Genomic DNA, 27,031 nt, shown 5'->3' on the forward strand with positions numbered 1-27,031 from the left:
CTGTCACCCCTTTCTTTGACTAGGAAAGGGAACTCCCTGACCCCTTGCACTTCCCGAGTGAGGCAATGCTTCGCCCTGCTTCGGCTCGTGCACGGTGTGCTGCACTCACTGTCCTGCGCCCACTCTCTGGCACTCCCTAGTGAGATGAACCCAGTACCTCAGATGGAAATGCAGAAATCACCCGTCTTCTGCGTCACTCACGCTGGGAGCTGTAGACCGGAGCTGTTCCTATTCGTCCATTTTGGCTGCCACCTCTCTGTCCTGCCTTGTTTTTCTTTGTTCTCTGTAGGTCAGGTTGTTTCCTTGATTAATTCCAATGTGAGTACCTGGATGTTTCATTCGAAGATGTTGTATTTACTTGCCCCTTCTGTTTCTCTCTTAGAGCCAGGCACACTAACTGCTTCTAGTCAGCCATCTTGGCCACTTCACATCCCCACACTTTTCCTTTCTCTTTGTATATTTTTAGTTCAGGAAGTGGCAGAATACTGAGATTGATAGTGAGAAATGAGCAAAAATTAGAACAGTTCATAAAAATGGGCCAAATTATCCAAAGGTTTGTCCAGGCTAAGTATTGCAAAACCTGAGATTTGCTGAATTGTGGATTTGTTTCCCTAAGGAATAGAAAAATTGAATTCATGTTGGTAGATGAAAGACAAGGAATATCAATATGAATTATTTATTAGGTATGTGTGCCTCTTGCTACTATGTATGCCATTACTGTTCGGGGGTCTGTGGAGTAGGATGTTTCATTTTCCAGAATATAAATTAAATGACAGTTTTGCATTTCTATTTGATGTGTGATTTGTGATAAAAACCTCTCTCTGCCAAAGTAGAGTTTTCTTTTGATGGATCTATGAAAGGCATTTTAATTATTTAAAATGTGGAAATGGCTTTTGCTCTTTTTAGTACATATAAAAAGTTTAAATTCTATAAAAATGAATATAATGGGAGTTGAATCTCCCTTCTCCCACAGATTCTTAGGCCCTTGTATGGAGTTAAATGGGCATTAAATAGTTGAACTCTCCTTCTTACCTATTTTTCAATTTAAAACGCCTTAGAGAGAGGTCATGTAGTCATGTTCAAATTTATTAGGGTTCAATATTTATAAAACTTTAGGATAAATTTTACGTCAGTCTCCGAATCTTTGGGGATTTAAAAAATATGTTGGTTATTGATTTCTCACTTAAATTTATTATAATAACATACTTCATAGGATTACAGTCTTTTTGCATTTATTAAGACTTGTTTTTATAGCCCAGCATGTAGTCTAACTTGGTGAATATTCCATGTGCATTTGAAAAGAATTTCTAATTTTCAGTTATTGAACGTAATGTTCTATAAATGTCAATTAGGTCAATTAGGCAGATAATGTTAAATTATCAATGTCCTTACTGATATTTTTAAGGTCTCCTTTTCCTTTCAATTACTGAGAGGTGATAAAATCCTCAACTGAGAATGCGGATTTATCTTTTTCTCACTTTACCTTTGTCAATTTTTGCTTTGTGTACCTTAAAGCTCCATTAGGTTCATACAGATTTTAAAATATTATGTATTCATGATGAATTTATTCTTATATTATTATGACATGTTGATCCTCTTTATCTCTGGTAGTATTCCTTGATTTGAAGTCTGTTTTGTCTGGGATAGTAATATAGCCATATGAAGTTTTTTATTTGGTGATTTCCTTTCAAACTATCTGAGTCTTTATGTTTAAAGAGAGTCCCTTCCAAAACACATGAATTTGTATCTTGCTTTTTAAAAATCCAGTTTGATAATCTCTTTTAATTGGAGTGTTTAATCCATTTACATTTAGTGTAATTACTGATGTGGTTGTTTTCTGACTTTTGTTGTTTCTGGTGAGAAGTCAGCCAACACTCTCATTGTTTCCCTGTGAGGAATATGTATTTTTTCTCTATTTTTCAGGCTTTCTTTTTACATTTGATTTTCAGCAATTTGAGTAAGATGTACCTATGTATGGTGTTTGGGTATTTATTTTGCTTGGGTTGATTGAGCTTTTTGAGTCTGTATGTTACTGGTTTTGATCAAATGTAACAAATGTTTTGGGTTAATATTTTTCCAAGTGTTTTTTTTTTTGCCCCTCTCTCTTTTCTTCTAGGATGTCAATTTTACCTGTTATTGTTGTTTTGTTCATTTTTTTTCTCCTAAAATTTTCCCCGTTGTGCTTTAGTTTAGGTGATTTCTCTTGACCCTTAGTCTTAGTCTAGTGAGGTCTTAAGTCTTTTGAGTGTTAGTCTAGTGAGGTGGCTATAAAACAAAATACAGGTTTTAAACAACAAAAATTTATTTCTCAGTTCTGGTGGCTGGGAAATCCAAGAGCAAGGTGCTGGAAGATTTGGTGTCATAGATGGTGTCTTCTTGTGGTGTTCTCACATGGTGGATGGGCAAGGCAGCTCTCTAGGGCCTCTTTTATAAGCGCACTAATGCCATTCATTTTATCATCTTCAAAAGGCTCTCCACCTCAAATATCATCACATTGGGGAATAGGTTTCAACGTATGAATTTTGAGGTAACACAGACATTTAATCTATTGCACCTATCTTCATGTTCACCACTCCTACTTTTGTTGCTCTTTTCTGCCTTGTTTTCTTTTATATTTTGTCTGGAATTTATATTTGTAATCAGTAGAGGAGTCAGCCTGATATGATGTAATTCATCATTACTGGAAGCTGGTGGCTTTTTGTTTCAAATAAAAGAAGATATAGGGATAAAAATATGGGAATACACTATGTTAAGAAAGCCCTCTCTGTTTTTCTTTTTTTTTGGCCTATTCATCATTTGTTTCATAAAAGTGAAACAGGCTGGGCATGGTAGCTCACGCCTGTAATCCCAGCACTTTGGGAGCCTGAGGCGGGTGGATCACGAGGTCAGGAGATCGAGACCATCCTGGCTAACACAGTGAAACCCCGCCTCTACTAAAAATACAAAAAATTAGCCGGGCATGGTGGCGGGCACCTGTAGTCCCAGCTACTCGGGAGGCTGAGGCAGGAGAATGGTGTGAACCCGGGAGGTGGAGCTTGCAGTGAGCAGAGATTGTGCCACTGCACTCCAGCCTGGGCGACAGAGGGAGACTCCATCTCAAAAAGAAATAAAATAAAATAAACAATAAAATAAATAAATAAATAAGTGAAACTGTGTCCTATTGATTAAAAATTATATTCATATTCCTTTTTCCATGAAATTACCCTCAGATAAGCAGAACTTTGTATATATTTGCCATCAATTGTTTCAGAATTAGAAAATATTTCTACCTAAAGACACTGGACATTAAAATGTGTACATTTGTAGGCAGCACTATCTGTTTTGTTTTTAACAGACACTTAACATGTGCCAGGTCCTGGTCTAAGCATTTTACATATATTAACTCATTTAATTCTCATATCAACCCAATGAGGGAGGTATGATGATTGCCCCTATTTTCCGGATGAGGAAACCAAAGCACAGAGAGATTAAACCAGGAAGTAGTGGAGCCAGAATTTGAACCACGGCATTCTGGCATTATTAGAGTCTGCATTCTTAACTACTTTGCTCTGCTACCTCTCTCAATTTCTGCTGTGTGTAATAATTATGCTCTGGGTATGTTTATACTTGTGAATTTCTCAAGTTTTTCAATAGTATCTACCCTATTGGATTATAAACCACTTCAAGAACAGGAATCACATACTCTCTACTATGTCAGATACCCAGAAAAGGCTAAAACACAACTTTTCTTGGAAATCTTGCTTATAAATCCTGGGCAGTATTAATCATTTTTTTTCTTCTGTACTTACAGCTCAACATTTGCCTTTCTAATGAATGACTATTTTTTTTCTGCCTTATACTGCAGCTAGTAGTTTATAGGCTTGGCCCTCCCATTAGGTTGTGAGGTCATTGTGGGTAGAGACCATGCCTTCACCATGGAATGTTATTCCAGAACTGTGATGGTAAAAATATGCTTTTTGCCAGACAAAGAATCTTTGCATATCCATATATTTATCTTATTTACAATGGGAATACTTTATATTTGTGTTTTACTTTCAGCTTTCCAAAGCCCTTTCATATCTACCATCTATTTATCTTTATGGAAAAAAATGTCATGAGCTTTCATTTATTACTTCAGTAAATATTTCTTGAGCACCTATTATGTGCCGATTCTTAGTTGTTTAGGATATAGCAATGAACAAAACAAAGTCTGTCCTTTCATGTAGATTACACTCTTGTGAGAAGGTAAAGATAATAAACCAAAGTAAATAATGTGCTAGGTGGTGATAAGTACTTCGAAGAAAAATAATATGGGGTAAAGAGATAGAATATGGTAGAGAGTACTACTTTAGGTGGTATGATCTGGTAGGCATCTATAAGTAAGTAATATTTGAGTAGAGACCTGAATGAAGTTAAGGAGCAAACTGAAAATATATGGAGTTTAGAAGAGTTCCAGACAGAGGAATTAGCAAAGACAAAGGCCCTTAAGTTGAGAAAAACAGCAAGGAGGCCATACTGGAAGTGGGAGAGAAATGAGATGGAAAGGTAGTTGTGGTGGTAGCATGTGTGGGAAGTAGACCATGGAGGGCCTTGTAACATATGGTAAGGACTTCGGATTTCATTCTAAGTTTGATGGAAATCATTGGAACATTTTCTACCCCAATGAGGAGTGACATCTGAATTATGTTTAAAAAGTTTAATCTGAATGCTGTGTAGGGAATAGCTTATATGGGGAGCAAGAGTAGAATCAGAGAGACCAATTATGAGGTTGTTGAAAGAATCCAGGCCAGAGAGTTGGCTGCTTAAACAAGGCTGGTAGTAGTGGAAGTGGTAAGAAGTGTTTAGATTCTGGATATATTTGAAGTTAGAACCAAGAGCCAAGCAAACTTGCTGAGGAATTTTTATAGCGCATGAAAGAAGAGGAGTTGGAATTATTCCCACATTTTTGGTCTGAGCAATATAGTGAATGTTATTACCATTTACTGAAATGGGAAACGTTGGCAGAAGGAACAGGTTGAAACAGGGCATATATCACTGCCTTTATTTTATATGTGAGGAAACTGAGACATAGATAAAGACTTTTGATAAGCTTTGGGGGTAGAATTCTGGTTGCCTTACTGCTAGCCTCAGATCTCTTCTAAATAAATGTTTCAATTTTTTTTTGTTATCGATTTTATCTATGGGATGATAACTTGTGTTCACTTTAAAATTCTTTCAGAAGAAGAGCCTGACCAGGGATATTTCAAGAGTCTTTGAAGTTTTATATATTTTCTGGGATGGTAATGGTCAAAGAGCCTAGCACCTTGTAGGTATTGAGTAATTGTTTTCTAGATTACATTTAAGGAAGATTCAATCTCATCTTCAACCTTGATATTCTCATAAGGGAAATTATCTGTGTTGTAGTTCAAATCAATTGCATGAATGAAAAATTGCAGTTTGTCTTTCAGAAAGTAGTGGTTAAGACTAGAAATAATAAGATCTGGGTTTGGACCCTGTGTCTACCCCTTACTATCTGTGTAACTTTCAGCACATCACTCTATCTTTCTCAGCTTTAGTTTTTCCATCTGTGAAATGGAATAATGTCTCCTTTTCTCACATAATTATTGTAAAGATGAAATGGGATTATGTATACTTAATAGAACTAGCACACAACTGGCACATCAAACATACAATAAAGGTTTACAGGGTCTGAATCTCAATAAAGCCACTATGAGATGTTCACAGAAAATCTGTAGTAGAGAGAGTTTGTGGAAAAACTGTGTACTTAAAACACATATTCCTTTTTCCAAATTATTATGTGTATTAACAGACATGTTACAAAGAATATAAAACTAAAGAGAAATGTTTATGTTTACTTTATAGGTATTGGTTTGCCTTAAAAAGGGGTTACCATGCAGCTTTTAAATATGACAGCAATACTAGTAACTTCGTGGAAGAACAAATTGATCTACATAAAGAAGTTATAGATAGAGTGACTGATTTGAGCATGCTCAGACTATTTGAGACCTACCTGGAAGGCTGCCCACAACTTATTCTTCAACTCTACATTCTTCTGGAGCATGGACAAGCGAATTTCAGTCAGTGTAAGTTTTTCTTAACTCCTTGTGTTAAATGGATGCCACTGAGACCTTACGTCAACTATATAAATCTTTGGCTGACTTTAGAAATTTTTAATACTTTAAAAATTATTTATTCTTTTGAAAAGGAAGTACAGTAACATGGTTGAAATATCAAAAAGTATATAGATAATATACTGTATTCATCTGCCCAGAAAGAAAACTGCTATTGTTAGTTATTTGATGATTCCTTCAGAGAAGTTTTTAAAAGCATATGTCCTTTTTTTTCTTTTTTCTTTATCACAAATGGTAACATAAAATAAAAACTGTCTTTGTTTTTTGTGCCTCATAGTATATCTTGGAGATCTGTTCATATTAGTACAGAAAAATTTCCTACATTCATTTTTATTATCCGCATAGTATTGCAAATTATGAATGTGCCATAATTTATTTAACAAGCTCCCTATTTATGTTAATTTAGGTTGTTTCTTATATTTAACCATTGAAAAAATGCTGCAACGAGTAATCTTATGCATAAATCACTTGCATGTAAAAAGTATATCCATTGGGTAAATTCCCAGAAGTGGAATTACTGGGTAAGAGTGTAAATGCTAAAAAACTAATGAATGTTTTGCAAGTTGGCCAATGTGTTTGCTGTTTTACAGTAGATTTGTTTGTTAAGGTAAAAATGTTCATTTTTTAAAGAAAAGTTTATTTCCATCTTCCTTTTTGAAAAATCCTTTTATAGGTAATTAACTTGAGATGTTAAAAAATGATTTATTTGCTAAATAATAATCACAAATTGCATTAATGACTGGGGTTCCATTTAGTTTCGGATTTATTTCAGGGGATAAGATTGTTATCTTCCCTGGAGTTCTTGCTGTCCTAGACTCACATGTTATATCAGTTAAACAGTGTCTCTGTTCCCATTTTCCTGTAAACCTCTAGAACATGGTCCCTTCTAATATTTTACCTTTACTTTGATTGTTAGTAAGACACAAAATGATTGTGTGTATGAGATCTCTATTGTGTATGAGATCTCTTTTTTGTGATGCAAATAATTCATGGATTGGGTTCTATATGATACAGAACCCTTAACAGTTCTGTATTACATAGTTCTGAAACTAGAGGTACAAAATTTAGATCTTACAGCCTGTATTATGGGAGATCTTATGATAATTCCAAGGGATACATAGCATCTGGACTACCTATGAGATCCAGTGATAGCTATCTTTATATTCAATCTTCATCTATATAGTTTCTTCTTGAAGTAGGAAATTGAGGTAAGTTATTTAAAAATAGCATAAAATGAGATATAATTCCATTGTCTAACGATAGAGGAATTGGTAAATAAATTATTGTAGGTTGTTAGTATGGAACATTATGTAGCCACTAGAGTGTTTACAAAGAACTTTTAATGACACAAGAAAGCAATTATAACGTAGAATGTAGGCAAAACACAGTTTATGGAATTTTCTGTCAGCACATTTTTAAGGTTACAAAGAGATTATTATATAGAAAAATATCTGGAAGAAAATATGCAAAATGTTAAGTGTGTCTGCTTCTGGGTGGAGGAATTATGAATGATTGTTTTCATTTAAAAAATACTCTTCTGGATTTCCAAATTTTCTATAGTAACTATGTATAAAATTATGTTATACGAGTTCTGAAATTAAATCAGTAACAAAAAACCTACCAACCAGAAAAAACCTTAGACCAGATGGATTCATAGCTGAATACTATCAGATGTATAAAAAAGAGCTGGTATCAATTCTACAGAAACTATTCCAAAAAATTGAGGCAGGAATCTTCCCTAATTTATTCTCTGAGGTCAGCATCATTTTGATGCCAAAATCTGGCAGTGACACAAGAAAAAAAGAAAACTCCAGGCCAATATCTTTCATGAACATAGGCACAAAAATCCTCAACAAAATACTATCAAATGAAATCCAGCAGCACATCAAGAGGCTGATCTAACATGATCAAGTAGGCTTTATTCCTAGGATGCAAGGTTTATTCAAAATATATAAGTCAATAAATGTGATTCATAAATACAACTAAAAATAAAAACCACATGGTCATCTCAATAGACACAGAAAAGGCTTTTGATAAAATTCAACATCCCTTTATGTTACAAACCCTCAACAAACTAGGCATCAAAGGATGCCCGGGAATATACGTAAAATAATGGAACCATCTATGACAAACCCACAGTCAACATCATACTGAGAATGGGCAAAAACTGGAAGCATTCCTTTTGAGAACTGGAACAAGACAAGGATGCCCATTCTCACCACTCCTGCTCCACATAGTGCTAGAAGTACTAGCCAGAGCAGTTGGGTAAGTGAAAGAAATAAAAGGCATTCGAATAGGAAGAGATGAAGTAAAACTATCCCTGTTTGCAAACAATATGATTCTATACCTAGAACACCCCCATGGTCTCTACCCAAAGGCTCCTAGAACTGATAAACAACTTCAGTAAAATTGGTATACAAGATCGATGTACAAAACAGTAGCATTTTTTTACACCAGCCATGTCCAAGCTGAGAGCCAAATCAAGAATGCAATCCCTTTTACAGCAGCCACAAAAAAGAATAAAATAGCAAGGAATATAGCCAGCCAGGGAGGTGAAAGATCTGTACAATGAGAATTACAAAACACTGTTAAAAGAAATCAGTGGTGACACAGACAAATGGAAAAACATTCGATGCTCATGGACAGGAAGAATCACTATTGTTAAAATGGCCATGCTGTCCAAAGCAATGTACAGATTCAGTGCTGTTCCTATCAAATTATCATTTTATACAGAATGAAAAAAAGATTCTCAAATTCATATGAAACCAAAAGACCCCAAATAGCCAAAGCAATCCTTAGCAAGAAGAAAAAAGCTGGAGGCATCACACTATCTGACTTCAAACTATACTACATGGCTACAGTAACCAAAACAGCATGATAGTGGTATAAAAACAGACACGTAGACCAATGGAACAGGTTAGAAAGCTGAGAAATAAAGCCTCATACCTGCAACCATCTGATCTTCCACAGAGTTGACAATAACAAGCAACAGGGAAAGGACTGTCTATTCAATAAATGGTACTGGGAAAACAGGCTAGCCATGTTTAGAAGATTGATACTGGACTCCTTCCTTTTACCATATACAAAAATCAACTCAAGATGGATTAAAGACTTAAACATAAAATGTAAAATTATAAAAACTCTAGAAGAAAATCTAGGAAATATACCATTCTGGACATAGGCCTTGGCAAAGATCTCATGACAAAGACTACAAAAATGATTGCAGGCTGGGCACTGTGGCTCATGCCAGTAATCACAGCACTTTGGGAGGCTAAGGCGGGTAGATCACTTGAGGTCAGGAGTTCGAGATCAGCCTGGCCAACATGGTGAAACCCCATCTCTAGTAAACATACAGAACAATTAGCTGGGCGTGGTGGCATGTGCCTGTAATCCTAGCTATTCAGGAGGCTGAGGCAGGAGAATCGCTTGAACCCAGGAAGGCGGAGGTTGCAGTGAGCCAAGATCGCACCACTGTACTCCAACCTGGGTGACAGAGCGAGACTCCATCTCAAACAACAACAACAACAACAAAAACAAATAAACAAACAAAAAACAAAAGCAATTGCAACAAAAAAAGTTGACAGATGTGACTTAATTAAACTAAAGAGCTTCTGCATAGCAAAAGAAACTATCAGCAGAGTAAACAAACAACCTACAGAATGGGAGAGAATATTTGCAAACTATGCATCCAGCAGAGGTCAAAATCTAGAATCTATAAGGAACTTAAACAAATCAAGCAAAGAACAAACAACCCTGTTAAAAATGGACAAAGGACATGAACAGACATTTCTCAGAAGAAGACATACCTGCAGACAAGCATATGAAAAGCTCTATTTCACTAATAATTAGAGAAATGCAAATCAAAACCACAATGAGATACCCTTGCACATCAATCAGAATGACTGTTACTAAAAAGTCAAAAAATAGCAGATGTAGGTGAGGTTGCAGAGAAAGGGGGACTGTTATACAAACTGTTGGTGGGAATGTAAATTAGTTCAGCCATTGTGGAAAGCAGTTTAGAGATTTCTTAAAGAGCTTAAAACAGAATTACCATTCAACACAGCAATCCCATTACTGGGTATATATGCAAAGGAATATAATTGTTATACCATGAAGATGCATGCATGCAGATGTTCATTGCAGCACTTTTCACAATAGCAAAGACATGGAATCAACCTAGATGTCAATCAGTTGTGAATTGGATAAAGAAAATGTGGTACATATATACCATGGAATACTACACAGCCATAAAAAAGAATGAAATCATGTCCTTTGCAGCAACATGGATGCAGATGGAGGCCATTCTCCTAAGTGAATTAATTTAGGAACAGAAAACCAAATACCACAGTGTTCTCACTTATAAGAGGGAGCTAAACATTGAGTACACATAAACACAAAGAGGGGAACAATAGACATCAGGGCTTACTTGAGGATGCAGGGTGGGAAGAGGGTGAGGATCAAAAAACTATGTATTGGGTACTAGGCTCACTACCTGGGTGAGGAAATTATTTGCATACCTAACCCCAGTGATACACAATTTACCCATGTAAAAAACCTGCACACGTACCCCTTGAAACTTAAAAGTTGGAAGAAAAAAAAGTCAGGTTGTGTATAGTGGTACTTCAGAAGACTGAACATATTCTTTTATTTCTGCTCCTTCTGAAATCGTGCTTTTATTTCTGTTCCTTCTGAAATCATGGTAAAAGAGTAAAAACAATATAAGCACATAAGGACAGAGAGTGCAGAGTAGAATAGCAGATTAGAAATATCAATAAATGTTTAGAAGATGGAAAGCAGATGGAAAACCTAGGTTATTTAAATCAACCCTTCCACTGAGAGGCTAAGTTATTCAACTCTTCCCCTGAAAATATCTAAAAATATTGGATAAAATATCTTTAAAAATCTTCCTAAAACATAACATATCTGACAAAACAGGCCAAAATATGTATGACAGTGGGAAAGCAGCATAGTTAAGTAGGACTCTGAAGGCAATTATACTCTGAGGGTTTTACTGAACCTTATAAACAATTTCAAGTTTGATGACTTTTCAGGGCACAGAAGACAAAACTCAGGGTCCTCACAACCTTGGTGAGGAACCTCTCTCCCCTAGTAAATTATAATCCATAAAACTGGGACTCCAAAAGGTACCCTTCTCAGGGTAAGAGTAAAGTTACCTACCTGACTCCTGACTTCAAAGAGTTTGCAAGTAATAGTGTGTTGATGCTGAGTAGAGCAGAGAAAAACGTCCTTGAGAAGGTGTACATTTTTGCAACCAAAATTTACAACTGTTGGCTAGTCCAAAAAACAAACAAAATAACTCCCCCTGCAAAACAAAGAAACAAAAACTCTAACAAAAGACAAGCCATGAATATAGTTTAGAGTGATTCTAGACTGATAGTACCCCTACGTGTCTGGCAGAAATAAGAATAAATCCTCCCTGGAAGAATTCACCTTCTCTTAGGCCTCAAATAATTTTTACAAAAGTTTTCAATGGAAAACAAAAGTTTGACAGTAGTTTATAGCACCAAAACAACTAAGATATCATGAATAAGAAGTAGAGGAAATAGGAAAAAAAATCAGTGAGACTTGAACTTTTGGAAATTACCAGATGTAAAGTATAAAACAAGTATCCTATTATGTTTAAAGAACTAAAAGATGAACTTGAAAGTATGGAACAGAAAACTATTAAAAATGAGTTTATATTTGAAAAAGAAATAAGTAGAACTTACTGAAATAGAAAATTCAGGAATTGAAAGGAACAACTTAGCAGATTAGACAGAATTAAATAGACAATGAATGAGTTACTGCTAGGTCAGTAGAAATTATCTAGATTGTAGTTTAGAGAGACAAAGAGATAGAAAATATGAGAGAGATATTAAGAGACATGAGAGATAGGGTGAGAACATCTAATATACATCTGAACAGAGTCCCCAAAGGAGAGAAGAGAAAGAATGGAGTGGAAGCAATATTTGAAAAGTTAGTCCCTCAAAAAATTTCAGAACTGATGAGAGACACCTACCCACAGATTCAAGAAGCCCATCATCTTACAAGCGTACTCAGCAGAAAGAAATTCATACCATAGTGTATCACCACCAGAGGAAATTCCAAAGAGAGTGTACTTCAGACAAAACAGAAATGTTCTGAGGCACAAGAAGAAGTAAAGAGCAAAGGAAGTAGTAAGTATATGGGTGATTCTAAATGAATAAATGAATATTGAATATTCTAAATGAATATTGGCATTTTGTTTTATAACAAAATGCTATGTGGTTAAGAAGAAGAATGAAAATACAGGACAATGATAACATGTAAATCAGATGGAGAATAAGTGGAGTTAAAACCTATATAGTATAGGAGAAAGGTAAAGCAAAGTTGGATGTGGGGTTTTTAAAGTGTAAAGCAAAAACATTTAGAGAGACCCTATTTAAGAAAAATAACAATATTATGAAAAAAATTAGGTATTGTGTGTGTTTGCTTGGGTGGCCATACAGAATACTACAGACTGAGTAGCTTAAACAGTAGAACTTTATTTTCTCACAGTTCTAGAGACTAGATGTCCAAGATCAAGGTGCCAATAGGGTTGGTTTCTGGTGAAACCTCTCTTCTTGGGTTGCAGACAGCTGTTTCCTTGCTGCATGCTTACTTGGCCTTTCCTCTGTGCACACATAATGGTGGGTGGGGATGAGTAAGGAGGAGGGAGAGGAAGAGGAGGGGAGAGAGATTTCTAATGTCTCTCTTTTTACAGTGACACTAGTCCTAATGGATTAGGGCCTCACCATTATAAACTTATTTATTTAACTTTACCTCCTTATAGGCTGTATCTCAAAATATAGTCACATTGGGAGTTAGGGCTTCAATGTATGAATTTTGGGGATACGCAATACAGTCCATAAAAGATATTAATGTAAATATTTATTTAAAACAAGAAAATAAATTACAGCAAATTACAGATATAAGAAAGCTAACACCTACAAATTTCACAAAAGAAAGAAAAATAATATATTTTTATTATTTTAATACTCTTTTCTCTAAATTTGTGGCTTTGTACGCTCTGATTGGCTCTAGATTTGATGATTTTATAATATAATTTTCATAGAATAGAAAAAATAATTCAATCTTTTCTCTAGCGTGGTCGATTGAAATTTGGTTTTTATTTAAATTTTAAAAAGTTTTTGTCAACATCATAACTTATTGATAAAATATGCATTTTTCAATTATTGTCAAATTTTGGAAAACCTCTATCAATTTCTTTAATAATGTGCCATAGGATTTTTTGGTATTTGAAGATTTTTTTTAGGTAAAGTGACTAATTTTAACTAGCGTTTGAATTGACATCTCTAGTTTATTGTTGATGTCTTATTTAGTGAACATGGATGGGAGTTCTCTAGTTTCTTCACTGATGTCAGTACTTAATGCCAAATCAGAAATAAATTAATGAAAATCTCTGAATTAATAAGTAAAGAATTAATAAGAATAATGTGATTGGATAAGGTCATTTTAGACTGAGGAAAAGGCATAACAAAGGCATAGTTTGACAATGGCACAAAATTTAGTTTGAATAGAGTGTAATGTAGAGGTTAGGGCAGCAATATGATAGAAAAAAATATGTTAGAAGCAGGTAGGAAAGTGGGAAATTGGCAAAAATGTCAAATAATAGTGTCAACTAGATGAGAATCGACTATTGTGCCCTCACATTGGGAATAAAAGGGCTGTTGACATCTGAAATACAATTTAGTGAAATGTTAAGATCAGGTAAACTGCCTTGGAATCCTAGCTCCACCATTTACTAATCTTACTTATTGAAGCAAATCATGTAAACATGTCCCCTATGCTTAAACTAAATGTAGTCTCAACTTAGTTTCCCTTAGCCACATCCCCAAAATGCCCACAGCCCCTTGAACATACTAGGGGAATATGTGAGAGAAAGTAAGCAAGAATAGAAAGAGACAGGGAATTTAATCAACTGCAATTAAAATGTCTTATTTTTGCAAATTTTATAAAAATATGTGACAAGGTGAACAGATAGGGCTTTGCTAGGCTTGGAAGGAGACTGGGCAAGTGAGAGTCCCTGAAATTTAAGCTTCACTATCTTATTGATATATTAATCTTTGAGGTAACAATATTGATTAGCCTTAAACTTTGATATGCTTAATATTCATGTTATGATTTCTAGAGAAATCACCAAAGAATAAAAACAGGGCATATAATTAAATGATATGGGTTATTAGATTGAAAAAGTGAATAAAAATAGCTCACATCAAGCACATCATTATATCATTTCAGAGAAGCAAAGAAAGATGATTCTAGAAGATTTGAGAGGAAAAAAAGTAATGTACTAAAGATAGAAAAACTGAATGGCATGAAATTTTTAACCGTAACAGTGAAATTAAAACAGAACAGTAAGTTTAAGGTTTCAATGGAAAACATTTTTTTTTGATTTTGAATTCTATTTCTAGCAAAACTGTATCAAGTATGAGGGTAGAATTAGGATGTTTTGAGATATATAAGGTCTCAAAAAATTTTGCTTCTGAGAAATTTTTTTCAGGAAGGCCTGGCAAAAGTTTAATCAAAACATGAGAGTAAACCAAGAAAGATGATAGGAGAACCAGGAAACAGGAAAGTAATATAGAAGAGAGGTGAAGGGAAGTTGTGGGAAGACTGGAAGCAAGACTTAAGAGCAACCGGCTTAGAGTGGGAGAATGGTGTTCTAAAAAACCAGAAAAAAAAGAACTAGTAGATGTATATAGAGGAGTTTTATTAATTAATTTGAAGATTTTGCTAAGAAATAATTAGAGGGTTATGGAAACTAACCAAATGAGGAAACAAGGCAATTGTCAACTCCAGGAATAATGAAACATTTTAAAAGAAAGGAAATATAGAGTGTTTTTTTGAAAAGTAAGCAATAAAAACACTGCACTTATGTAGTTATAATAAGGTGTATTAGTCCATTCTCATGCTGCTATGAAGAACTGCCCGAGACTGGGTAATTTATAAAGAAAATAGGTTTAATTGACTCACAGTTCTGCAGGGCTGCGGTGGGGGGTCTTAGAAAACTTACTAACATGGCAGAAGGGGAAGCAAACACATCCTTCTTCACATGGTGACAGGAAGAATGAGAGCCGAATGAAGGGGGAAGCCCCTTATAAAACCATCAGATCTTGTGAGAACCTACTATCACGAGAACAGCATGGGGGAAACTACCCCTATGATTCAGTTACCTCTACCGTGTCCCTTCCATGACACGTGGGGCTTATAGGATTACAATTCAAGATGAGATTTGGGTGGGGACACAAAGCCAAACCATATCATTCCTCTCCTGGCCCCTCCCAAATCTCATGTCCTCACATTTCAAAACACAATCATGCCCTTTCCAGCAGTCCCTCAAAATGTTAGCTCATCCCAGCTTTAACCTAAAAGTCCAAGTCTGAAGTCTCATCTGAGATGAGGCAAGTCCCTTCCACCTATGATCCTGTAAAATCAACAGCAAGTTAGTTACTTCCTAGATACAATGTGGGTACAGGCATTGAGTAAATACACCCATTCCAAATGGGAGAATTTGGCCAAAACAAAGGGGCAACAGGCCCCATGCAAGTCTGAAATGCAGTGGAGCAGTCAAATCTTCAAGCTCTGAAATGATCTCCTTTGACTTCATGTCTCACATTCAGGTAATGCTGATGCAAGAGGTGGACTCCTATGGCCTTGGGCAGCTCTGCCCCTGTGGCTTTGCAGGGTACAGCCCCACTCCAGGCTGCTTTCCTGGCCTGGCATTGAGTGTCTGTGGCTTTCCCAGGTGCACTGTGCAAGCTGTTATTGGAGATGCCATTCTGAGGTCTGGAGGATGGTGGCTCTCTACTCACAGCTCCACTAGGCAGTGCCTCAGTGGGGACTCTGTGTGTGAGCTCCAACCCCACATTTCCCTTCTGCACTGCCCTAGCAGAGGTTCTCAATTAGGGATCCACCCCTGCAGCAAAATTCTGCCTGGAAACCCAGGCATTTCCATATATCCTCTAAAATCTAGGTGGAGGTTCCCAAATCTCACTTCTTGACTTCTGTGCTTCTGCAGGCCCAGTACCACTTGTAAGGTGCCAAGGCCTGGGACTTGCACCCTCTGAAGCAATGGCCTAAGCTTTACATTGGCCCCTTTTAGCCATAGCTAGAGCTGAAACAACTGGGATGCAGGGAACCATGTCCTGCGGCTGCATAGAGCAGGGGGCTCCTGGGTCCAGCCTACAAAACCATTTTTTCATCTTAGGCCTCCAGGTCTGTGATAGAAGGGGCTGCAGTAAAGGTCTCTGGAATGCCCTGGAGACATTTTTCCCATTGTCTTGGTGATTAACATTCGACTGCCTAATACTTATGCAAATTCTGCAGTGGGCTTGAATGTCTGCTCAGAAAATGGATTTTTCTTTTTTTACAGCATTGTCAGGCTGCAAATTTTCCAAACTTTTATGCTCTGTCACCTCTTGAATGCTTTGCTGCTTAGAAATTTCTTCCACCAGATACCCTAAATCATCTCTCTCAAGTTCAAAGTCCCACAGATCTCTAGGACAGGGGCAAAATGCTGCCAGTCTCTTTGCATAGCAAGAGTAACCTTTATTCCAGTTCCCTCCAAATTCCTCATCTCCATCTGAGACCACCTCATCCTGGACTTTATTGTTCATATCACTATCAGCATTTTGGTCAAAGGCATTCAACAAGTCTCTAGGAAGTTCCAAACTTTCCCACATCTTCCAGTTTTCTGAGCCCTTCAATTCTCCAGGAAGTTCCAAACTATCTCACATTTTCCTATCTTCTTCTGAGCCCTCCAGACTGTTCCAACCTCAGCCTGTTACCCAGTTCCAAAGTCGCTTCCACATTTTTGGGTATCTTCATTTATTTATTTTATTAATCTATTTATTTATTTTTATTATTTATTTATTTTTGTTTTACTTTAAGTTCTGGGGTACATGTGCAGAACGTGCAGGTTTGTTACATAGGTATACATGTGCCATGTTGGTTTGCTGCACGTACTATCCCATCATCTAGGTTTTAAGCCCCACATGCATTAGCTGTTTGTCCTAATGCTCTTGTCCCCTTGCCCCTGATGCCCCAACAGGCCCCAGAGTGTGATGATCCCCTCCCTGTGTCCATGTGTTCTCTTTGTTCAACTCCCATTTGTAAGTGAGAACATGCAGTGTTTGGATTTCTCTTCCTGTGTTAGTTTGCTGAGAATGATGGTTTCCAGCTTCATCCATGTCCCTGCAAAGAACATGAACTCATTCTTTTTTATGGCTGCATAGTATTCCATGGCATATATGGGCCACATTTTCTTTATCCAGTCTATCATTGATGAGCATTTGGGTTGTTTCCAAGTGTTTGCTATAGGAAATAGTGCTGCAATAAACATACATGTGCATGTCTTTATAGTAGAATGATTTATAATCGTTTGGGTATATACCCAGTAATGGGATTGCTGGGTCAAATGATATTTCTAGTTCTAGATCCTTGAGGAATCACCACACTGTCCACAATAGTTGAACTAATTTACACTCCCACCAGCAGTGTAAAAGCGTTCTTATTTCTCCAGATCCTCTCCAGCATCTGTTGTTTCTTGACTTTTTAATGGTCACCATTCTAATTGGTGTGAGTTGGTATCTCATTGTGGTTTTGATTTGCATTTATCTAATGACCAGTTATGATGAGTTTTTTTTCATATGTTTGTTGGCCACATAAATGTCTTCTTTTGAGAAGTGTCTGTTCATATCCTTCACTGACTTTTTGATGGGATTTTTTTTCTTGTACATTTAAGTTTCTTGTAGATTCTGGATATTAGCCCTTTGTCAGATGGATAGACTGCAAAAATTTTCTCTCATTCTGTAGGTTGCCTGTTCACTTTGATGATAGTTTCTTTTGCTGTGCAGAGCGTCTTTAGTTTAGTTAGATCCCATTTGTCAATTTTGGCTTTTGTAGCAATTGCTTTTGGTGTTTTAGTCATGAAGACTTTGCCCATGCCTATGTCCTGAATGGTATTGCCTAGGTTTTCTTCTAGGGTTTTTATGGTTTTAGGTTTTAGGTTTAAGTCTTTAATCCATCTTGAGTTAATTTTTGTATAACGTTTAAGGAAGGGATCAAGTTTCAGTTTTCTGCATAAGGCTAGCCAGTTTCCCAACACCATTTATTAAATAGGGAATCCTTTCCTCTTTGCTTGTTTTTGTCAAAGATCAGATGGTTGTAGACCTGTGGTGTTATTTCTGAGGCCTCTGTTCTGATCCATTGTTCTATATATCTGTTTTGGTACCAGTCATGTTGTTTTGGTTACTGTAGCCTTGTAGTATAGTTTGAAGCCAGGTAGCATGATGTCTCCAGCTTTGATCTTTTTGCTTAGGATTGTCTTGGCTATATGGGCTTTTTTAAATTCCATATGAAATTTCAAGTAGTTTTTTGTAATTCTGTAAAGAAAGTCAGTGGTACCTTGATGGTTATTCAAATAACATTGAATCTATAAATTACTTTGGGCAGCATGGCCATTTTCACGATACTGAATCTTCCTATCCATGAGCATGGAATGATTTTTCCATTTGTTTGTGTCCTCTTTCATTTCCTTGAACAGTGGTTTGTAGTTCTTTTTGAAGAGGTCCTTTGCATGCCTTGTAAATTGTATTCCTAGGCATTTTATTCTCTTTGTAGCAATTGTGAATGGTAGTTCATTCATAATTGGGCTCTCTGTTTGTCTATTATTGGTGTATAGGAATGCTTGTGATTTTTGCACATTGATTTTGTATCCTGAGACTTTGCTGAAGTTGCTTATCAGCTTAACGAGTTTTTGGGCTGAGACAAGGGGTATTCTAAATATACAATCATGTCACCTGCAAACAGAGACAATTTGACTTCCTGTCTTCCCATTTGAATACCCTTTATTTCTTTCTCTTGCCTGATTGCTCTGGCCAGAACTTCCAATACTATGTTGAATAGGAGTGGTGAGAGAGGGCATCCTTGTCTTGTGCTGGTTTTCAAAGGGAATGCTTCCAGCTTTTGCCCATTCAGTATGATATTGGCTATGGATATGCCATAAATAGCTCTTATTATTTTGAGATATGTTTCATCAATACCTAGTTTATTGAGTGTTTTTAGCATGAAGGGGTGTTGAATTGTATTGAAGGCCTTTTCTGCATCTGTTGAGATAATCATATGGTTTTTGTCATTGGTTCTGTTTACGTGACTAATTATGTTTATTGATTTGCGTATATTGAACCAGCTGTTCATCCCAGGGATGAAGCTGACTTGATCGTGGTAGCTAAGCTTTTTGATGTGCTGCTGGATACAGTTTGCCAGTATTTTATTGAGGATTTCTGCATCAATGTTCATCAGGGATATTGGCCTGAAATTTTCTTTTCTTTTTGTTGTGTCTCTGCCATGTTTTGGTGACAGGATGATGCTGGCCTATAAAATGAGTTAGGGAGGAGTCCCTCTTTTCTATTGTTTGGAATAGTTCTCCAAGGAATGGTACCAGCTCCTCTTTGTACCTCTGGTAGAATTCAACTGTGAATCCCTTTTGTCCTGGGCTTTGTTTGGTTGGTAGGCTCTTAATTACTGCCTCAATTTCAAAACTTGTTATTGGTCTATTCAGGGATTTGACTTCTTCCCAGTTTCGTCTTGGGAGGGCGTGTGTGTCCAGGAATTTATCCATTTCTTCAAGATTTTCTAGTTTATTTGCATAGAGGTGTTTATAGTATTCTCTGAGGGAAGTTTGTATTTTTGTGTGATCAGCGGTGATATCCCCTTTATCATTTTTTATTGTGTCTATTTGATTCTTCTCTCTTTTCTTCTTTATTAGTCTTGCTAGCGGTGTATCTATTTTGTTAATCTTTTCAAAAAACCACCTTCTGGATTCATTGATTTTTTTGAAGGGTTTTTCGTTTCTCTATCTCCTTCAGTTCTGCTCTGAGCTTAGTTATTTCTTGTCTTCTGCTAGCTTTTGAATTTGTTTGCTCTTGCTTTTCTAGTTCTTTTAATTGTGATATTAGGGTGTTGATTTTAGATTTTTCTCAGTTTCTGATGTGAGCATTTAGTGCTATCAATTTCCCTCCAAACACTGCTTTAGCTGTGTCCCAGAGATTCTGGTATGTTGTGTCTTTGTTCTCATTGGTTTCAAATAACTTATTTATTTCTGTCTTTATTTTGTTATTTACCCAGTAGTCATTCAGGAGCAGGTTGTTCAGTTTCCATGTAGTTTTGCAGTTTTGAGTGAGTTTCTTAATCCTGAGTTCTAATTTGATTGCACTGTGGTCTGAGAGACTGTTTGTTATGATTTCCATTCTTTTGCATTTCCTGAGGAGGGTTTCGCTTCCAATTATGTTGTCGATTTTAGAATAAGTGCTGTGTGGTGCTGAGAAGAATGTATATTCTGTTGATTTGGGGTGGAGAATTGTGTAGATGTCTATTAGGTCCTCTTGGTCCAGAGCTGAGTTCAAGTCCTGAATATCCTTGTTAATTTTCTGTCTCATTGATCTAATATTGACAGTGGGGTATAAAGTCTCCCACTGTTATTGTGTGGGAGTCTAAGTCTCTTTGTACATCTCTAAGAACTTGCTTTATGAATCTGGATGCTCCTGAATTGGGTGCATATATATTTAGGATAGTTAGGTCTTCTTGTTGCGTTGATCCCTTTACCAATATGTAATGCCCTTCTTTGTCTTTTTTGATTTTTGTTGGTTTAAAGTCTATTTTATCAGAGACTAGCATTGCAACCCCTGATTTTTTTTTTGCTTTCCATTTGCTTGGTAAATATTCCTCCATCCCTTTATTGTGAGCCTATGTGTGCACATGAGGCTGGGTCTCCTGAATATGGCACATGGACGGGTCTTGACTTTTTATCCAACTTGCCAGTTTGTGTCTTTTAATTGGAGCATTTAGCCCATTTACATTTAAGGTTAATACTATTATGTGTGAATTTGATCCTGTCATCATGATGCTAGCTGGTTATTTTGCACATTAGTTGATGCAGTTTCTTCATAGTGTCATAGGTCTTTATAATTTCGTGTGTTTTTGCAGTGGCTAGTACCAGTTTTTCCTTTCCATATTTAGTGCTTCCTTCAGGAGCTCTTGTAAGGTATGCCTGGTGGTGACAAAATCCCTCAGCATTTGCTTGTCTGTAAAGAATTTTATTTCTCCTTTACTTATGACACTTAGTTTGGCTGGGTATGAAATTCTGAGTTAAAAATTCTTTTATTTAAAATGTTGAATATTGGCTCCCACTGTGTTCTGGCTTGTAGGGTTTCTGCAGAGAGATCTGTTGTTAGTCTGAGGGGCTTCTCTTTGTAGATGACCTGGCCTTTCTCTCTGGCTGCCCTTAACATTTTTTCCTTCATTTCAACCTTGGAGAATCTGATGGTTATGTGTCTTGTGGTTGCTCTTCTTGAGGATATCTTAGGGGTACACTCTGTATTTCCCGAATTTGAATGTTGGCCTGTCTTGCTAGGTTGGGGAAGTTCTTCTGGATAATATCCTGAAATGTTTTTTTTTACTTTGCTTCCATTCTCTTCATCATTTTCAGATATACCAGTGAATCGTAAGTTTGGTCTTTTCACAGAGTCCCATATTTCTTCGAGGCTTTGTTCATTCCTTTTCATTTTGTTTTCTCTAATCTTGTTTTCATGCCTTATTTCTTTAAGTTGATCTTCAAACTCTGATATTGTTCCTTCTGCTTGATTGATTTGGCTATTGATACTTGTGTATGCTGCATGAAGTTCTTGTGCTGTGTTTTTCAGCTCCATCAGTTCATTTATGTTCTTCTCTAAACTGATTATTCCAGTTAGCAGTTCCTGTAATCTGTTATCAAGGTTCTTAGCTTCCTTGCATTGCATTAAAACATGCTCCTTTAGCTCAGAGGAGTTTATTGTTACCCACCTTCTGAAGCCTACTTCTGTCAATTCGTCAAACTCATTCTCATTCTCTATCCTGTTTTGTGCCCTTGCTGGAGAGGAGCCACGATCCTTTGTAAGAGAAGAGATATTTTGGCTTTTGGAATTTTCAGCATTTTTGTGCTGGTTATTCCTCATCTTCGTGGATTTATCTACCTTTGCTCTTTGATGCTGATGACCTTTGGATGTGGTTTTTGGTTGGGTGTCCTTTTTGTTGATGTTGATGTTGATTTTATTGCTTTCTGTTTGTTAGTTTTTTCTTTTAACAGTCAGGCCCCTCTTCTTCAGATCTGCTGGAGTTTTCTGGAGGTCCAGTCCAGACCCTGTTTTCCTGGGTATCACCAGCGGAGGCTGCAGAACAGCAAAGATTGCTGCCTGCTCCTTCCTCCAGAAGCTTTGTCCCAGAGGGGCACCAGCCTTATGTCAGCTGGAGCTCTACTGTATGAGGTGTCTGTCAACCCCCGCTGGGATGCGCCTCCCAGTCAGGAGGCACAGGAGTCAGGGACTCACTTGAGGAGGCAGTCTGTCCCTTATCAGAGCTTAAACAATGTGCTGGGAGATCCACTGCTCTCTTCAGAGCCAGTAGGTGGGAACGTTTTTTTTTTTTTTGAGACGGAGTCTCGCTCTGTGGCCCAGGCGGGAGTGCAGTGGCGGTGGGAACGTTTTTAAGTCCGCTGAAACTGCACCCACAACTGCCCCTTCACCGAGGTGTTCTGTCCCAGGCAGATGGGAATTTTATCCGTAAGCCCCTGACTGGGGCTGCTGCCTTTTCTTCAGAGATGCCCTGCCCAGTGAGAAGGAATCTAGAGAGGCACTCTGGCCACAGCCATTTTGCTGTGCTGTGGTGAGTTCTGCCCAATCTGAACTTCTGGGCTTCCTCAACACTGTCAGGGGAAAGCCGCCTACTGAAGCCTCAGTAATGGCGCACGCCTCTCCCTGCACCAAGCTTGATCATCCAGGTCGACTTCAGACTGCTATGCTGGCAGCGAGAATTTCAAGTCAGTGGTTCTTAGCTTGCTGGGCTCCCTGGGTGTAGGACCCACTGAGTGAGACCACTTGGCTCCCTGGCTTCAGTTCCCTTTCCAGGGGAGTGAACAGTTCTGTCTTGCTGGTTTTCCAAGTGCCACTGGGGTAGGGAAAAAAAAAAAAACTCCTGCAGCTAGCTTGGTGTCTGCCCAAATAGCTGCCCAGTTTTGTGCTTGAAACCCCAGGGCCCTGGTGGTGTAGGCACATGAAGGTTCTCCTGGTCTACAGGTTGCAAAAACCGTGGGAAAAAGCATAGTATCTGGGCCTGATAGCACAGTCCCTCACGGCTTCCCTTGGCTAGGAGAGGGAGGTCCCTGGCCCCTTGCACTTCATGGGTGAGGTGACAACCCACCCTGCTTCTGCTCGCTCTCCATGGTCTGCACCCACTGTCTAACCAGTCCCAATGAGATGAACTGGTACCTCAGTTGGAAATGCAGAAATCACCCACCTTCTGCATTGGTCTTGTTGGGAGCTGCAGACCGGAGCTTTTCATATTTGGCCATCTTAGTCTGGGTTCTCTTTTTTTGGGTATCTTTATAGCAGCACCCCACTTCTATTACCAATATACTGTATTAGTATGTTCTCATGCTGCTATAAAAAGCTGGCTGAGATTGGGTAATTTATAAAGAAGTTTAATCGACTCACAGTTCTGCAATGCTGGTAGGGGCCTCAGGAAACTTACAATCATGGCAGACAGGGAAGCAAACACATCCTTCTTTACATGGCACCAGGAAGAAAAATGAGAGCAAAGTGAAGGCAGAGGCCCTTTATGAAACCATCAGATCTCATGAGAACTTACTATCATGAGAATAGCATGGGGGAAACTTCCCCTGTGATTCAGTTACCTCCCTCTGGGTCCCTCCCATGACATGTCAGAATTATGGGATTACAATTCAAGATGAGATTTGGGTGGGGACGCAAAGCCAAACCATATCATAAGGCAAACACCAAATATTTATTTACCAGAAATTGTGATGTTGCTCTTTTGGGTGGATGGGGGAGGGAAAGGAAAATGGAAGAAGTGTGTGTATATATGTGTGTATGTGTTAACATTTCCTCTTTCCAAATAGGAAATCAATAAACAGTGTACAAAATAAATTCAGCACAATATATATTTTATTTATAAATATGAAAATAGATGTCAGGAGAAAATCTAGAAGAGTTGATAGTGATTTCTTCTGGGGGTTACAGTTGAGGGGTGAGGAGATGTAGAGCAAGGTACTGCCATTTTTCTTATATACTCTGTAGAACTTCTTGACTTTTAAAAAACGATGTACGAGAGGACTTAAAAAAGTTCATGGGGCTGGGTGTGGTGGCTCATGGCTGTAATCCCAGCACTTTGGGAGGCTGAGGCGAGCAGATCACTTGAGGTCAGGAGTTCAAGACCAGCCTGGCCAACATTGTGAAACCCTGTCTCTACTAAAAATACAAAAATTAGCTGGGCATGGTAGTGGTCGCCTGTAATACCAGCTACTCAGGAGGCTGAGGCAGGAGAGTCAATTGAACCCAGGAGGCGGAGGTTGTAGTGAGCCTAGATTGCATCACTGTACTCCAGCCTGGATGACACAGTGAGACTCCATCTCAACAACAACAAAACAACAACAAAAAGTTCATGGAAAATGCATATTATGAAAAAAACTACAAATGGATTTTACATTTTCTTTCTACCCAGATAAACTCAATCTAACTTATTATAATGTGTCTGAGCAGAATCCAATTTGAGGCACTAAGAAGGACAAGGTAGCAGTTTGGAAAGTGCCCCATCACAGCAATATGAATTCTGTTAATATTAAAAATGAAGCAAAAACACACATCAAATTTATGGTTAAGCTTGGTTGGAAGAATGGTGAAATCATTGATACTTTGTAAATACATTATGGGGACAATGCCCCAAAGAAATCAGCAGCTTACAAATAGATAGCTCATTTTAAGAATGGATGAAACAATGTTGAATACCTTAGTGGCAGATCATCCGCGTCAATTCATGAAGAAAAAAATAATTTTGTTCGTGCCTGAATTGCAGAGGACTGACAATTAACAGCAGAAACATTTATAGCCCACACTGTAGACCTCTTACTTGGTTCAGCACACAGAGTTCTGAATGAAAAATTACAGTTGAGCGAACTTTTCACTCAATGGGTGCCCAAACTCTTGCACCCAGATTAGCTGCAGGTAAGAATAGAGCATTCAATGAAAATTTTAAACAAATGGTATTAAGATCCTGAAGCATTTCTTTGAAGAACTGTAACAGGAGATGGAAACATGGCTTTACCAGTATGATTCTGAGGACAAATTACAATCAAAGCAATGGCTACCAAGAAGTGGAAGTGGTCCAGTCAAAGCAAGAGTGGATTGGTCAAGAGCAAAGGTACCAAAGAGTTTTTTGGAATGCTCAAGACATTTAGCTCGTTGACTTTCTGGAGGGCCAAAGAACAATAACATTTGCTTATGGTGAGTATTTTGAGAAAATTAGCTAAAGCTTTAGCAGAAAAAAGCCCAAGGAAGCTTTACCAGAGAGTCCATCTCCATCATGGCAATGCTCCTGCTGCTCCTCTCATCAAACAAAGGCAATTTTGTGAGAGTTTTGATGGGAAATCATTAGATATCCACCTTACAGTCCTGATTTGGATTTTTCTGACTTCTTTTTGTTTCCTTAAAAAAATCTCTTAAAAGGCACTCATTTTTCTTAAGTTAATAATATAAAAAAAGACTGCATTGACATGGTTAAATTTCCAGGACCCTCGATTCTTTTGGATGGACTATATGGCTGGTATTATGGTTTATAGAAATGTCTTGATCTTGATGGAGCTTATGTTAAAAAATTAAGTTTATATTTTTTGTTTTTATCTTTTAGTTCCATTTTCCATGAACTTCTGGAAGTCCCTTTGTTTATGTGTTAATTTGATAAAAATCAAAACATTATAAAAAAGATATCATGGGGCAATTTAGGGGAAAATTATATTTTAACTAAAATATTTTTGAATTAAAGAAGACAAGTTTTTTTTTTTTTTTTCAGGACCTCAGAGTTTTATTATTACTTAAGTCAGTCTCCCCCAGCATTTGAGGATCAGAGTTTTTTTGTTTGTTTTGAGACAGAGTCTCGCTCTGTCACCCAGGCTGGAGTGCAGTGGCGCGATCTTGGCTCACTGCAACCTCCGCCTCCCGGATTCTGTCGATTCTTCTTCCTCAGCCTCCTGAGTGGCTGGGACTACAGGCACACACCACCACGCCTGCCTAATTGTATATTTTTAGTTGAGATGGGGTTTCACCATATTGGCCAGGCTGGTCTTGAACTCCTTACCTCATGATCTGCCCGCCTCGGCCTCCCAAAGTGCTGGGATTACAGGCATGAACCACCGCGCCTGGCCTGCGGATCAGGGTTTTTAAGGACAACTTAGTGGGTAGGGGAAGCCCGTGAGCTGGGAGTGCCGATTGGTCAGGTCAGTGTTGAAATCATAGGGAGGAGAAACTGTCTTCTTGTGCTGAATCAGTTCTTGGGTGGGGGCTACAAGATCAGATGAGTCAGTTTATCGATCTGGGTAGTGCCACCTGATCCATTAAGTGCAGGTCTGCAAAATATCTCAAGCACTGATCTTAGGAGCAGTTCAGGTAGGGTCAGAATCTTGTAGCTTTCAGCTGCATGACTCCTAAACTATAATTTCTAATCTCGTGGCTAATTTGTTAGTCCTACAAAGGCAGTCTAATCTCCAGGCAAGAAAGAGGCTTGTTTTGGGAAAGGCCTGTTATCTTTTTTTAAACTAGAAACTAGAAACTATGTTCCTCCCAAAGTTAGATCAACCTATGCCCAGGAATGAACAAGGAGAGCTTGGAGGTTAGAAGCAAGATGGAGTTAGTTAGGTCAGGTCTCTTTCACTGTCTAAGGTGTAATTTTGCAATGGTGGTTTCAATCCCTCTCTTTAGGTTTTATAACTCTTAATCTTAAGGTGTTGGCTAATGAAGATGGAAAAAGGGCAAAGACTTCTCTAACTTCTTCCTGCT

At 37.7% G+C, this 27,031-nt stretch overlaps 1 protein-coding gene across 4 annotated transcripts in view; it reads left to right on the forward strand.

Moving 5' to 3' along the window:
- XKR9 (XK related 9) overlaps positions 1-27,031 on the forward strand; it is a 551,550-nt gene that overhangs the window by 30,998 nt on the left and 493,521 nt on the right. For 3 of the 4 annotated variants that reach the window (XM_034966226.2, XM_034966227.2, XM_008956698.4), the window contains exon 3: positions 5,842-6,062. In XM_034966226.2, the coding sequence (XP_034822117.1) occupies positions 5,842-6,062 (221 nt within the window). Of the gene's footprint in view, positions 1-5,841; positions 6,063-27,031 lie in introns of those variants that run through there. The other variant, XR_008626416.2, reaches the window with a different exon arrangement.

This window comes from Pan paniscus, chromosome 7 (assembly GCF_029289425.2).
Source record: "Pan paniscus chromosome 7, NHGRI_mPanPan1-v2.0_pri, whole genome shotgun sequence".
Classification (NCBI taxonomy): domain Eukaryota; kingdom Metazoa; phylum Chordata; class Mammalia; order Primates; family Hominidae; genus Pan; species Pan paniscus.